This window comes from Notolabrus celidotus, chromosome 16 (genome assembly GCF_009762535.1).
Source record: "Notolabrus celidotus isolate fNotCel1 chromosome 16, fNotCel1.pri, whole genome shotgun sequence".
NCBI lineage: Eukaryota > Metazoa > Chordata > Actinopteri > Labriformes > Labridae > Notolabrus > Notolabrus celidotus.
In genome coordinates, this window is record NC_048287.1 from 18,525,122 (window position 1) to 18,537,878 (window position 12,757).

At 38.4% G+C, this 12,757-nt stretch overlaps 1 protein-coding gene across 10 annotated transcripts in view; it reads left to right on the forward strand.

The window, feature by feature from the left end:
* Nucleotides 1-12,227, forward strand: part of LOC117827883 (focal adhesion kinase 1-like) — a 69,982-nt gene extending 57,755 nt beyond the window's left edge. For 6 of the 10 annotated variants that reach the window (XM_034704723.1, XM_034704726.1, XM_034704725.1 and 3 more), the window contains 10 exons: nt 1,830-1,937; nt 3,221-3,325; nt 6,345-6,407; nt 7,020-7,059; nt 7,925-8,028; nt 8,527-8,535; nt 9,791-9,946; nt 10,170-10,250; nt 10,568-10,653; nt 10,747-12,227. In XM_034704723.1, the coding sequence (XP_034560614.1) occupies nt 1,830-1,937; nt 3,221-3,325; nt 6,345-6,407; nt 7,020-7,059; nt 7,925-8,028; nt 8,527-8,535; nt 9,791-9,946; nt 10,170-10,250; nt 10,568-10,653; nt 10,747-10,873 (879 nt within the window). In that variant the 3' untranslated portion in view covers nt 10,874-12,227. The remainder of the gene's footprint in view (nt 1-1,829; nt 1,938-3,220; nt 3,326-6,344; nt 6,408-7,019; nt 7,060-7,924; nt 8,029-8,526; nt 8,536-9,790; nt 9,947-10,169; nt 10,251-10,567; nt 10,654-10,746) is intronic. The other 4 variants (XM_034704724.1, XM_034704733.1, XM_034704730.1 and 1 more) reach the window with 2 other exon arrangements.
* Nucleotides 12,228-12,757: the final 530 nt, after the last annotated feature.

Consider the following 12,757-nt stretch of genomic DNA (forward strand, 5'->3'; position numbering starts at 1 on the left):
TGTGCTCCTCTGTTGCTTCTTATTTACTCTGGCTGCACCAAGCGGCAACCTCCAGTCTAAAAATATGAGTCCAATGCGGAAGTGCTAAAAACTGCAGTTCATCGAGGATCCGCTTGAGGCTGGCTCCAGAAGTACCGGAAACCACATACACACCAATTTAAAAAAGCTGATCTTTACAGCAGAAATAAACATGTTAACAGTCTGGTACAAAAGACGAGTGTAGTCTGGATAACTCATTTCTCGGTCGGCACACACTATACGGGAGTGAATTTTTTTAAGATATTGAGATTACGAGTCTTCCAATAAGAGGCACAGCTGACTTGACTGACAGGCGGGAATACTGCAGCTGTTGGCTAGGAGGCTCAAAGCCCGCCTCTTTACGTCATAATCACTCAACAGCAGCAATATGGCTGCCGCTGACGATTGGCCTCAAAACAGAGCTTCAGAAACAGATGGGTGAAGTCACGGATACTACATCCATATTTTATACAGTCTATGGGCTGCACCAAGTTTTATGTGGTAACAGCAGTGTTCAAGAATAGAGAGCCTTGAGGTTTTAAAAAATGTTTGAAATGAACTTAATTTTTGTTCTTAAATAAGTAACAGTATACGAGTTTATCTTTAAATTAGAAAAACAATTTAGGGTACGAACCATGACTTTTGCATTTTCTATAAATATATAGATCTAAAATGCACGGTCAATTTGTAGGAAAGCGGCTTACAAGAGATCACAAATCTTTTAAACACACCATTACATTTCTGTTCTGCTGGGTTGGAAACATTTTGTCCGGTTCTAAGGAAGATCAACATAGCTATAAAACTGATCTCCATGTTCTCAATACAGAAGACAAAGTGTGTTGAAGGACAGCAGACGTGTGCTGCTCGTGTCAGAGTCAGAAGGAGAAACGTGAAGGCTGAGAAAACGAGGGAGCCTCTCAGTGCACTTATTCCTCTCCTCATAAACCAAGCAGACAGCAGGCATTTCCTGTACTGCTGAAAGCCACACACACGCACGCACGCACACACACACACACACACACACACACACACACACACACACACACACACACACACACACACACACACACTCAGACACACACACACAGACGTACCCAAGTCACAGCCACACTCCAACTCTTAGAGCATAAGCTACTCACTCTCTCTGTCTCTCTTGTCCTTATAAGGAGCACATCATTTTAACTGCTATTTAAGCCAAACTTGATCAGATCACAAGGAATAATAGTCTATGTATTTTGGTTGCATGTATTACACGTCAGACTGAGAGTAGTTGGAGCGCAGCTCAAGAACTCCCATGATTCTTCGAGGCATCATGTGAAATCAGGAGTGTTTTTGAAATTATTCAACAGCTCTGTGGCTTTATCTGTATTCAAATATAAACAAATACAGGACTGAGCGATAACATTTGCAAATATCATGGAGGTTTTGGAACATTCTGATGGATTTTATTTTTTATTTTATATCAGAATAATGCACTTTTAAGACAAAGTTGCGTCTCGTTTATTTTTTGATCTACATTCGGTTAAGATTTTACAGTTTTTCTCCTTAAAGCCAACATTTGTTTTCAAATTTCAACAACATTCCTGAATCTGATAAATGACAATGAGAAACAAGATACCACTACAAAATCAAAGCTGTGCAAGTTAGTTCTATATAAGGATAAAAGCTGGAGCCTCTTAAGACTTCCTTAGAATTAGATCCATTTTGTTTGAATAACACTTTTTTTGTTGTCGACATTACTTCACCATTCTCTACTTTTATTATAATCTGACCATCTTCTCCTCTCTCCTCCTCTGTTTGTCTTCCTCCAGCCATCAGCCCATGGTGGTGTGGGAGGAGTGGGAGGCAGCTATCCTCCTTCTGATTCCTGGAACCAGCACAGACCTGAACACACTGCACTGTGGAGCCCTAATGTGGAGGTAAACACACTTTCACACACATAAATTTATACATCTACACAAGTATGAATTGACAAACGGATGCAGAAAAGATATGAATGGAAGTGCTACAGAAATATCATGTTATGATACTTCAGAAATTGTTGGTAGCAGACATTTGACAAGTGCAACAAATGCAGTGTTATCACAGTGTATGTGCCAGAAAGTGCTGGAATTTACTGATCAGCTCTCGCAATACTGAATCCAGCTCCTTGGAACACACAAGAAGTACATCAATATAGTCGAAGGATGATGTCTAAGTCGGTTGTTCTCAAAGTGGGGTCCTGGGACCCCTGGGGGGCCGCGAACCATAGCATGGGGGTCCGTGAAATAATTTGAATACATTTCTAATGAATTATAAAATTGTGCTGTGTCATTACAAAACAGCATATACACCATTGTTATGATACCATTTGGTGGCTGGAAGGGATATGTGAGTCTTGCTACTGTTAATTTTCTGAAAGCGTTTTAGATCAATTACTTGAAAAGTATAAATGCTGTCATGTTGAGTCCACAAGGAATGAAATGACCCTCTGTTTTAAAGTATACAAGTGGTATTTACTTGATTCAAATTGAAGTGTTATCTGTTTATCACTATGGTACAGGTCTGAAGTATTTACATTGATACGTTTTACAATACAAATGTTTCAAGGGCATCTAAGAGTTCAAATGGTAGTAAGCATGTGCTTTAGTGATGGGAAGTTCGGCTCTTTTCAGAGCTTTTGATCATGACACATCACTAATGTGCTTAATCTGTGTTACAATTATGAGGGGGTCCTTGGACAATTTTCTCACCTGTAAGGGGTCCCTGGCTCCAAAAAGTTTGAGAACCCCTGGTCTAAGTAATACAGCAGAACATTTTAAACCAGATTTTCCCTTAAAACAACACACAGAAGGTCCCACCTTCACATGAGTCTGCGTGAGCCACTTTCGTTTACATTAAGCATACGGTAACATGATGCTGGAGCCTTAACCATATGGAGAAAATGTTTTTTCAGGCATAGGAACAAAGTTACTGCAGTCAGGAACATTTTTGAAAGGGCAACTTAATCCCTGCTAGGATTTTTATTATGTATGTAAGATCAGCACACTGGTTGATAAATCTCTGATCAGCATTTGAAGATGATTGACAGGATTATGTTGCTGTCCTTAAACCTATTTTTCCAAACTCAATTCTTTGAAAGCAGCTTTGAAATTCATTGGATGATATTTGATGAAACTTCAAAGAATCAAACATAATAAAAGCCGATAACTGTTTTCTACAGGACAGTGGATGTGTCGGCCATGCTATGATGGAGGAGAGGCTGATGATGCAGCAGCAGCAGATGGAGGACGACCAGCGGTGGCTGGAGCAGGAGGAGAGCTTCATGGTAACATATGAACAAAGATGTTTATGTTCTTTTTCATCGTTTGTCCTTTGCCATATTTTCAACTTTTTCCCAAATGGACCATTAAAGGGAAACTCCAGGGAATTTTTCAACCACATCAAGTCTGTCTTGTGCATCCAAACACTTCAATCTCAAAACCTCTGCTGGAAAAGTTAGAGGAAACATGACTCTGCAAATAACATTTATCAGAGTAACCAGGGAAACGTTCTCCTTACACATAAAAAAATGTAACTGTTTCCATGTCGGAGTGAAAGAAAACACCTCTGGAGTAGCTGTTGCAGCCGACTGGAAGGGGATCTGCTCCTGGGGCAACTTGAGATCTTTCTCCATTAGCATTAGCACTAGCTGCCTACAAACCTGCTCATGCTGAGTTGTTCATGTGTTGGGATATAACACACAGGATTTGCTTTATTTCATTGCAGGTGTTTGTAAGATAAAGACTGGTTTTCTAGATTGTTATTAATTCAACTGTGGTAGTATTCCTAATCTGTGCTGAAATATTAAAATTTACTGAAAATTAGAATTGTTGCTGAAAAATATGTTAAAACCCCATCTAAAATGGTATCAAGAAAACTTTAACTGAAACAGTCAACTTAAAAAGAGAGAAAATAATTTTAAAATAAATATTTCATCACATTCTTTGACTTAGTAAAGCATCTTTTATGGATTGTTGTTGCCAGATTAATGACAAAAGCTCTTTGAACTGGCTCAGTGTTGCTTAATTTCCTTCATTGGTCACAGAAACTTTCCCCGAAAGACGCCAAATTGAGAACTTTTGCAAAACAAGTTTGTTTTTCTTTCCTCTTCAGGTCAGAGTATTTCTTCTCCCCTGTTGATGGGCTGTTTTGGTTTATGAGCCAGGTGTAGAAAAGCACAGAGACGAGTGATAGGGAGTCCTGTCCTCACTTTTTATCCGCCACTGATAAATCTCGTCAGCTTGCCAATATCGTAAGACGTTTATAGCTCCACAGGACAGGAAATCTCTCAGGAGCGACCTGCCAGACTGAAACCTTGATATCTTATTTTGTTTTGGTAACCACTGGGTGAAGACTTTGTTTCCTGGCCTGAATCATGACTCTTGATACACGAAAGAAGGTCTAATATTCCATCACTACCTGTCTCCCTTGCCTCTGATACACAACTATGGAGAGATTCATAAGTTGGTTCATGCAAACAAGTAAGCCAGTGTGAAGAAAGTCAAACCAGACTCTTGTTTACTGTGCTCTAATCTGATACAGTCACTGCTCTAGTTGCTGAAAATAGAGTAAAATGTGTGCAGGATCACTGATGATCAGTGTGACACTCAGCTGATTTCAACACAAAATAAATATTTAGAGGATTTTTCACAGTGTGGTTATAAAAGCTGTTTGGTGTAGCCTCTTATTTTATCATTTCTTCTTTGAAGAAGTTTTCAGTAACAATTTTATTTTGCAGTGAGTTAAAAAGCTAAAACTCTGTAATTCCTTCATAACACTACAAATACTTCACAGCCATTTATTCAATATTTATTCTACTACGTGGCATGGATTTGGTTTTCTTTTTATCCATGCACAACACACTTAACATGACACAACTTAAAGATAATGACATCACTTTTTTTAACTTTCCATTTTGTATACAAGAAATCTTTTCATAACCAATAACAATATTGAATTTTGGTCAGACAAGAGCAGATGTTTTTATTTTGTGTGCTATAAATGATTTCTGAGACAAAGGAGGAGAATCCAGGGGAAACGTTTTTTTGCTTCTTTCTTATTCCTTTGGGAGAAAATGAAAGGGAATCAATATTTGATTGCTTTAAGCACTCAGACTGATTTGGATCATGCTTATGAAACTTATGCCAAATATGTGCTGAAGTACCAGAACAGTAAAGTTTACACTTAAGATCAGGAATTTATGAACTTAACAAGAGTATTTTCATTTTCTGTAACTTTATGCGGATCTTTTATATCTCAGTATTTTCTTCCCCTGTTGTCTACTGCCTGTTTTAGTGCAGTTTGAGTGGTTTAGGTGAAATTAACTTTTGATGTTTTAAAAGATTTTGTACATGAAAGTAAAACAGAAACATCAGAGAAAATGTAAACGAGGCCTTCAGAGAAAGAGATGGAAGTTTGTGATGAGGATTAAGAGAGGAGTTAAGGACAGAAGGAGGGAGAAAGGAAGTGGGATTGGCAAGGACCACGGAGAGGGTGGATCGAACGCGGCCTCACCCATCAGAGGGGGAGAGAAAAGGAGGAGAGAAACAGAGGGAGATGCAGAGAGATGGAAAAAGTGGGAGGGAAAAGCAGACAGAGAGAGAGAAACAGAGAGGCAGTTGGATCTTTTTCTCTCCAAGATTTTGTCTCTGTGGCTCAGTGGAGATTTTCCTCCTCTGGAAAATCTTTCTCTCTTTCTCTGTGTGTCTTTTCCTCCCCCTTCATTCTTCTCTGACTCAATTTTTCTGCCTCTCTCAGCTGCTGCACCATCCTCTACATTCTTAGTTTTCTTTCTCAGCTTTCCTCTATCAGTCCTCTCTCTCCTATGTCTTGAGTTTTTCTTCACTTCCATCCTAGTCTTTTATACTTTGTCTCTATTTTTGCCCTTCTTTCGATGGCCTCCACTCTCTGCTCTCCTCCTCCTGTCTTCTTCAGCTTCTCTTCTCCCAGGATGCATCTCTTCAAGGCGTGCTTCACCAATACGGTACTGAAACAGGGAAATAGAGGAAGTTTAGTTTTAGCAGCGCAATGGGGACCAAGTTTTGTAACTCTGCTGTCTACTGATGTTGTTAAGTTTCTGAGTCGGTGCAGGTTAAACTCTAAATGCTTCAGGTCTGAGTTAAAGGTTGTATTCTGAGATTGCGTTTTGCTGGTAATCTTTTTCTTTCTCGATTGTTTGTGATGCTTCTATTTTTTTGCAGTTTGGTCTTAATAAAACCAGAAGGAACTACTTAGAACTTGAACAACTTGCAACACCTGGATTTATTGGGTCTGAAACACCTTTTCCCTCTGTTTTGTCCCTGCAGAAGACAGAGTCCAGAAATAGCAGAGGAAGCATCGACCGAGAGGATGGCACACTACAAGCACCGGTCAGTAACCATGCCAGTGTGTGTTTGTTGATACTTGCATTGAAAATATGTTGTTCACCTGTTGGTATTGTGGTGTCGTTGGACTCCACACACCGATTGAAGAATAGTAAGATAAACAGATCCAAACGAGGGGAAAAAAAGAAGCTTACAGCAAAAAAATTTTAGATAGAAAATGAAAATGTGGATGAGGGAGGCAAAAGGAAAGAAATCCGCTGAAAAGAAAGAGACAGAGGAAACACAGTGTCTGGGAGAAGGAGTGAAAGTATTTCTGTCGGAGTGCCAGAGAGGGTACTGCCTACACACCAACCACATGACCACAGAGGGCTCATGGGAACTTTATGACCAGAAGCAAAGACTGCTCAGTCCCATTTTACTGTAAATGTTGGTTATAATATCCTAAAACAGAGTGAACTTCTAAGCAAAAAGCTTTTTTTGCATCTTCACATTGTGTCAACTGTAGTTGAGTCGCAACATTAGCAGTGGGAATTCACAGTTTGAAATAACAGCTTTGAATTTGGATGCATTATGTGATAACATTCACTTTTTTTCTCTTGTTGTGATTCTTTAACCAGCATTAATCTAGTCTGTTGACGTGTGTTTGTGCTTGAACAGGGAGGAAGCCAACATATCTACCAGCCTGTGGGGAAACCAGGTGAGAGAACTTGCACTTGCTTACATTGTTAACTCAACTCAACTCATCTTTATTCATATAGCAAATATCGTACATTCAATCATGCAGCCCAAATGCTTCATAAAAGAACAGTTTGACAGAAAGTAACAGCAATAGGTAACATGACACAAGAATAAAACAAGATAGAGGATAGTAATATGAAATACTTAAAATCAAAATAAAATGATTACAATTAAATTAACCCTCCTGTTATGTTCGTTTCTGGGGAACAGCAATAATGTTCCTGGGTCAATTTGACCCAAGGCATATTTAATTATCCAAAAGTGTCAGAACCCCAAAAAAAATCCCAATAAACATTTTTTTAATCTCATTATTAACTCCATTACTAACAATTTAAATCAATATTTGGTGTAATGGTGTAATTCTAACAAATCATTAAGATCATCTAATAAGATCAGATGAATACCAGAAAAATAAAATATGATAGAATAAATCTACATGATAACAATTAATTACTCTCAGAAGAGGAATATTTCTAAAAATGGTATCTGATTTTAAAACCTAAATATATAGCCTTCCTGTTAGCCTCCATCACAAGCAAACAGATAACATATAGATAAAACAAGCATTCCTTAGTATGCCAGTAAACGTCATCAGGATAATACTAGCATTATTTGGCAAACAAGCATTCTTCATACAGACAATATTAGCAGTACGTAGCATACTGGCAAACTATATACAAACAAAAAGACAATTTCTTAGCACGCTAGCATACTTTTTACTTCATCTATTAAGCTGGTACGCAAACGTTATGAAAAATACTTTGTATGTTTTTATGCTAGCATGCTTCATACTCATGATGTTGTTACACTCTTTGTTTTATCAGAACATGTAGCACCTCCCAAAAAACCACCTCGCCCTGGAGCTCCTTGTCACTTAGGCAACCTGGCCAGCCTCGGCCCCATTGACAGCTACAATGAGGGAGTGAAGGTAAATCGCACACATGCAATACACCTTTTTTTTTTTTTTAAATACATTTCCCTTACTGCTCTGTTATTTTACCTCTTTCACTTATAAAAGGTTGCTAGCTTCTTTTATTTGATTTTCTTAATCCTGCACGCTTGGTTTGGGTATTTCTATTCTCGCATTTCTATTTGATGTTGACTATGACACAAGGGTTTTGCTAATGAGTTGCATGTTGTGTCAGCTTGTGTTTGGCTTTGGCCTAATGTGCTGTCCTTTTTCTCCTCCCCTCTTACTCCTACACCCCCACTCACACTGACATCCCTCCATTTTTTTTCTGCCCATCTCTCTTTAACATCGTACCATTTTCATGATCTTTTCTGACCCGTCTCTGCATCCACATTTCATTCTGTCGAACCCATTCCCCACCCTGCACGATCTCCCTGATCCCCAATTCAACCTCTTCTTATCAAACCCTTATCCACCCAACCTCACTTCCCCTACATCTCCTCAACCTCTCCATAGCCGTGGAGGGTAAGATGATCTTTGTGTGTCTGTCGTCATAGTAGAGCTAGTTGTTAGAGTATAGTAGAAGCCATAGTAGAAGAAGCATAGTAATAGAAGCTTTCTGAAGATTTCTGAATTGTACTCAAGTCATTTATCTTTACCAGAGATGACACTAAACTCCAACATTTGAGCACAAAAGCTAATACTTGACATTCAGAACTATTATTATTATTATTTGTGACAAAAAATCTCAACATGGCTTTCAAATGATCTCATGGTCCAAAACGATGACAGTGAAAGAGATGTCACTGAAAACTCCAACAGCCCAAATTAAAATAAAAATTAAAGTGTGGTAAATAGAAGTAAGTCACCTTGTTTTACTTTTTCCATTTAAAGTAGTAAATGCTACACATCAGAGGCCGTTTAGAGACACAGCTAGAGTGTTAGAAAGAAATCTCTGGTAAAGACTCAACATGATGTTTTTCATAGATCATTTAAAGCACTAAAACTGATCCTTGTGTGTCTTCCATTGCATCTGAAGGTGTTTAGTTTCATTAGTGTAGTTGTATAGATGTACTAATATAGCTACATGTAGTTAAACTACTTCAATTTGCTCACTGGCTATTGCTTTTGTGCAGAAGAACAAACAGCTGAATGTACACTTCAGACCGCTTCATGAGTTTGAGGTCCTAACAGAAGAAGATGACGGATGTATTTGCTGACAGACACTTGATTGTGTTCTGAAGATTTTTTTATTTTTTTTTAACTTTCTCTCATTTCAAGACAAATCACTTCAGCCATGTTAGTGTGATATGTCTTCACATAAATGGCTATACAGCACCATAAAAGAAACATTTGTAAACCACAATTAAACCTGTATTCAGAGATCTTTGTGTGAAGTCTGCCACTTGATGCAGTTTGAGTGTGTCACTAGAGACCCTGTTTGTCCTCTCATCACACTTTACTAACATCCCTACAGACTACTTTGTTATAGCAGTAAAGTAAAGGTATCTAGTAAGTAGACAGATGTGCATGTAGACTAAACTAACTTGCTGCTCGAGTGCAAGTGTGTAAAATTAGTCCAATATTGCCTCCTAGTGTTCAATCACTGTAACTACAGTCACCTTTGTTGACCTGAGTAGCTGAAAGAGCTTTTTGATGAAGACTTTTAGTGCAGTTTTTATTAGGAATGTATTTATTACACCCCTCTTTTCATAAAAAATAGTTAAAAAAGACTGTATAATGTTTTTAATAATCCATTGTCCTTCCTTCATTGGTCCAGCTGCAGCCGCAGGAGATCAGCCCGCCTCCCACCGCAAACTTGGATCGTTCAAACGACAAAGTCTATGAGAACGTGACGGGATTGGTTAAAGCTGTGATTGAGATGTCCAATAGGATTCAGCCTGCAGCCCCTGAGGAGTACGTCCCCATGGTTAAGGTTGGTTTAATGTTCACTCCTCTAACAAAAGGTCATAGGGCTGTTAGATCTCTGTGGAGCCGATTTTTATGTGTGACACTGATCTTAACATTTTTTAAACATGTACCTTAACTCACAGATTGAATAGATCATAAAAAACTGAAGTCTGATGGAGAAATGTATGTGTGTGTGCGTGTGCGTGTGCGTGTGCGTGCTCGTGCGTGTGCGTGTGTGTGTTTGTTAGGAGGTGGGTCTGGCACTGAGAACTCTGCTAGCAACAGTCGATGAGACACTTCCTGTGCTGCCAGCCAGCACACACAGAGAGGTAAACATGCACACTTGCTCATACACACACAAACACACTCAAAATAATGACTAATAGAGATCAAAACTACTCACCTGGACAAAGAGGAAAGCTCCTGATGGTTTTATACTACCAACTTATAAACAACGTATACAAAAATGTATTACATACATTATGGTATTTTTTTCTTAACTTTTTTAACTTCTTTTGACTTGTTAAAAAACTACTCAGATTGAATCTGATGGCCTGTTTAAGCTTTATTCTGTTCATTTTAAAGTGTTGTGTGTTTTTCTTGTTTTTGAGATGGGTATTGACTTATTATCTTTGCAACCTCACAGATTGAGATGGCCCAGAAGTTGCTGAATTCAGATTTGGCCGAGTTAATATCAAAGATGAAACTGGCCCAGCAGTATGTCATGACAAGGTGGATACCTCGATAAATGCATCAGAAGTGTCTAACCCATTCTGCTTTCTTTATGGTGACATTTGATTGTTTTTATCTCTGTGTTGTGTACAGTTTACAAAAAGACTACAAGAAACAGATGCTTATGGCAGCTCACGCCCTCGCAGTCGACGCCAAGAACCTACTGGATGTCATCGACCAATCGCGGCTCAAGATGATCACCCAGCCCCGCCCTCATTAGTTTCTGACACTTTGGACTCAGAGAGTGCAGTACAAGCAAGTCACAAAGAGAAGAGAACGTTCTGAATGGATTATCAGAGATAGATGGATGAAGAAATGAACTGATGGACAGCAGACATGACTAAAACAATCAGCTCCCTCTTCTCTTCCCTCAAACATTCATAGTTTCTGTTTTCTCTCTGGCGACGGTCATGTTTCAGTGTTGTTGTTTTTTTGTAATTTCTGTCGCATTAGTTGCTTTTGTATACAGAGAAACACTCCTCTCTCCAATCATGTATCCTCCAGAGACGAGATTTTTAAAGCATCATCCATTACTACTTTTACATTTTTTGTATGACTCAAAGGTTTCTGAGGCTCGCATGAAGGACTGCAGAGGTATTTTGCGGACATATATTTGCCACATTAACAACACTTTACATATACGCAGGATGTAACAACTGGAACTGAAGAGCCAGGAGGAAGGGGAAAATGAAGATGATGCGATAAAACTGTTTAAAAATGCTTTTATACCATTATTAATTATTATTTTTTATTTTCAGCATTGACTCTTACAGCTTGTCTCTATGTCAGTCTTTCAATCTCCCTCTTGAAATGGGCAAAAATCTTTGATTTAAATATCATTAATGTCATATTTCATCTCTTTTTTAATTTTATTTTTCTAGATCTCAGGCTCTAAGAGATTGCAAAAAACAAAACAAATATAAAGGTTACATTTTGAAGAACAAATTAAATGTCACAGGCCACTTTTTTTTAAGTTAACTTGCATAGTAAATATACAAAGAAGCTATATTTTTAACTGAGGCATAAATTATGTGTGAAAAAGGGAGAGGGGTGAAGAGGGAGGGGGTTAAGAGATGGAGGGAGGATGTTTTTTAGTTACAGCAGAGGTGCTGATGATACTCTACATTTGGTCACCCTGTGCCTATTTAATGTTAATCAAAATGCTCAAAATAGTTTTCTCATAAATATAGTTTGACAAATATAATATTGAACCTAAAGGACTGAAACTGCAGTCTAGAATCAGTGATAGATGCACCCAAAACAAGTATCTTTTCATATTTGTTTTACAATTCAGATTGGTCACCAAAAAGGGTGTACTCACCTTTATCAGTCATACTTTTCCCAATATTTCTACTTCTATATCATAGAGTTATTTGTACTTTTATCCCCTCTCTCTTTTCTTGCTCTGTCTTCCTGTTCCCATCCTTCCCTTCAGCTGTGACTTCCTCTCCTCCCTCTAGATCCTCTCTCCATCCCCATGTTCCCTCTCTCCTGGGGTGAGCAGTATTCTCAGGAAGGAGTCACATGTACAGTTGCTAAACCAAGCAAATAAAACACTGTTATCATAAGAGAAATGTGTGTTATCCTCTCTTTCTAATAATACCGCCAGTATGGTCTCTTTCACCAGGTATCCCAGCATACTTTGAATCATATCAGATGCTTGCTGTAACAATGGATGAAAGTGACTGTCAGTTTGCAGACTGAAGACAGAAGTTTTCTGAAACTGCAGTGCATGGGAGGAGGAGTGTCATCAATCCAATCTACTTACTTTTCATCCTATGCAGTTTTGTACATATCTTATTCTAAAGTATTCTAAAGTATTCTGTGTAGTATTTATTTCTTATTTTATTCCTACTTTATATTGATAATCTGGTATTCTTACTCTATTGTGTATAAGAGCAACTGTATTGAGCAAATTTCCCCTGGGATAAAAAATAAAGTATTTCTGATTCTGATTCTGATACCCTCAACAGTGAACTGCACTCTGTCCGGTGGATGGAGAACCAAAAGCAACTCCCCATAAACAAACCTCTGTAAATAGGCTACTTAATGTGTGCGTAAAGTTCTCATTTCTGAGCAGTTGAGACTGATATGTAGCTTTAGG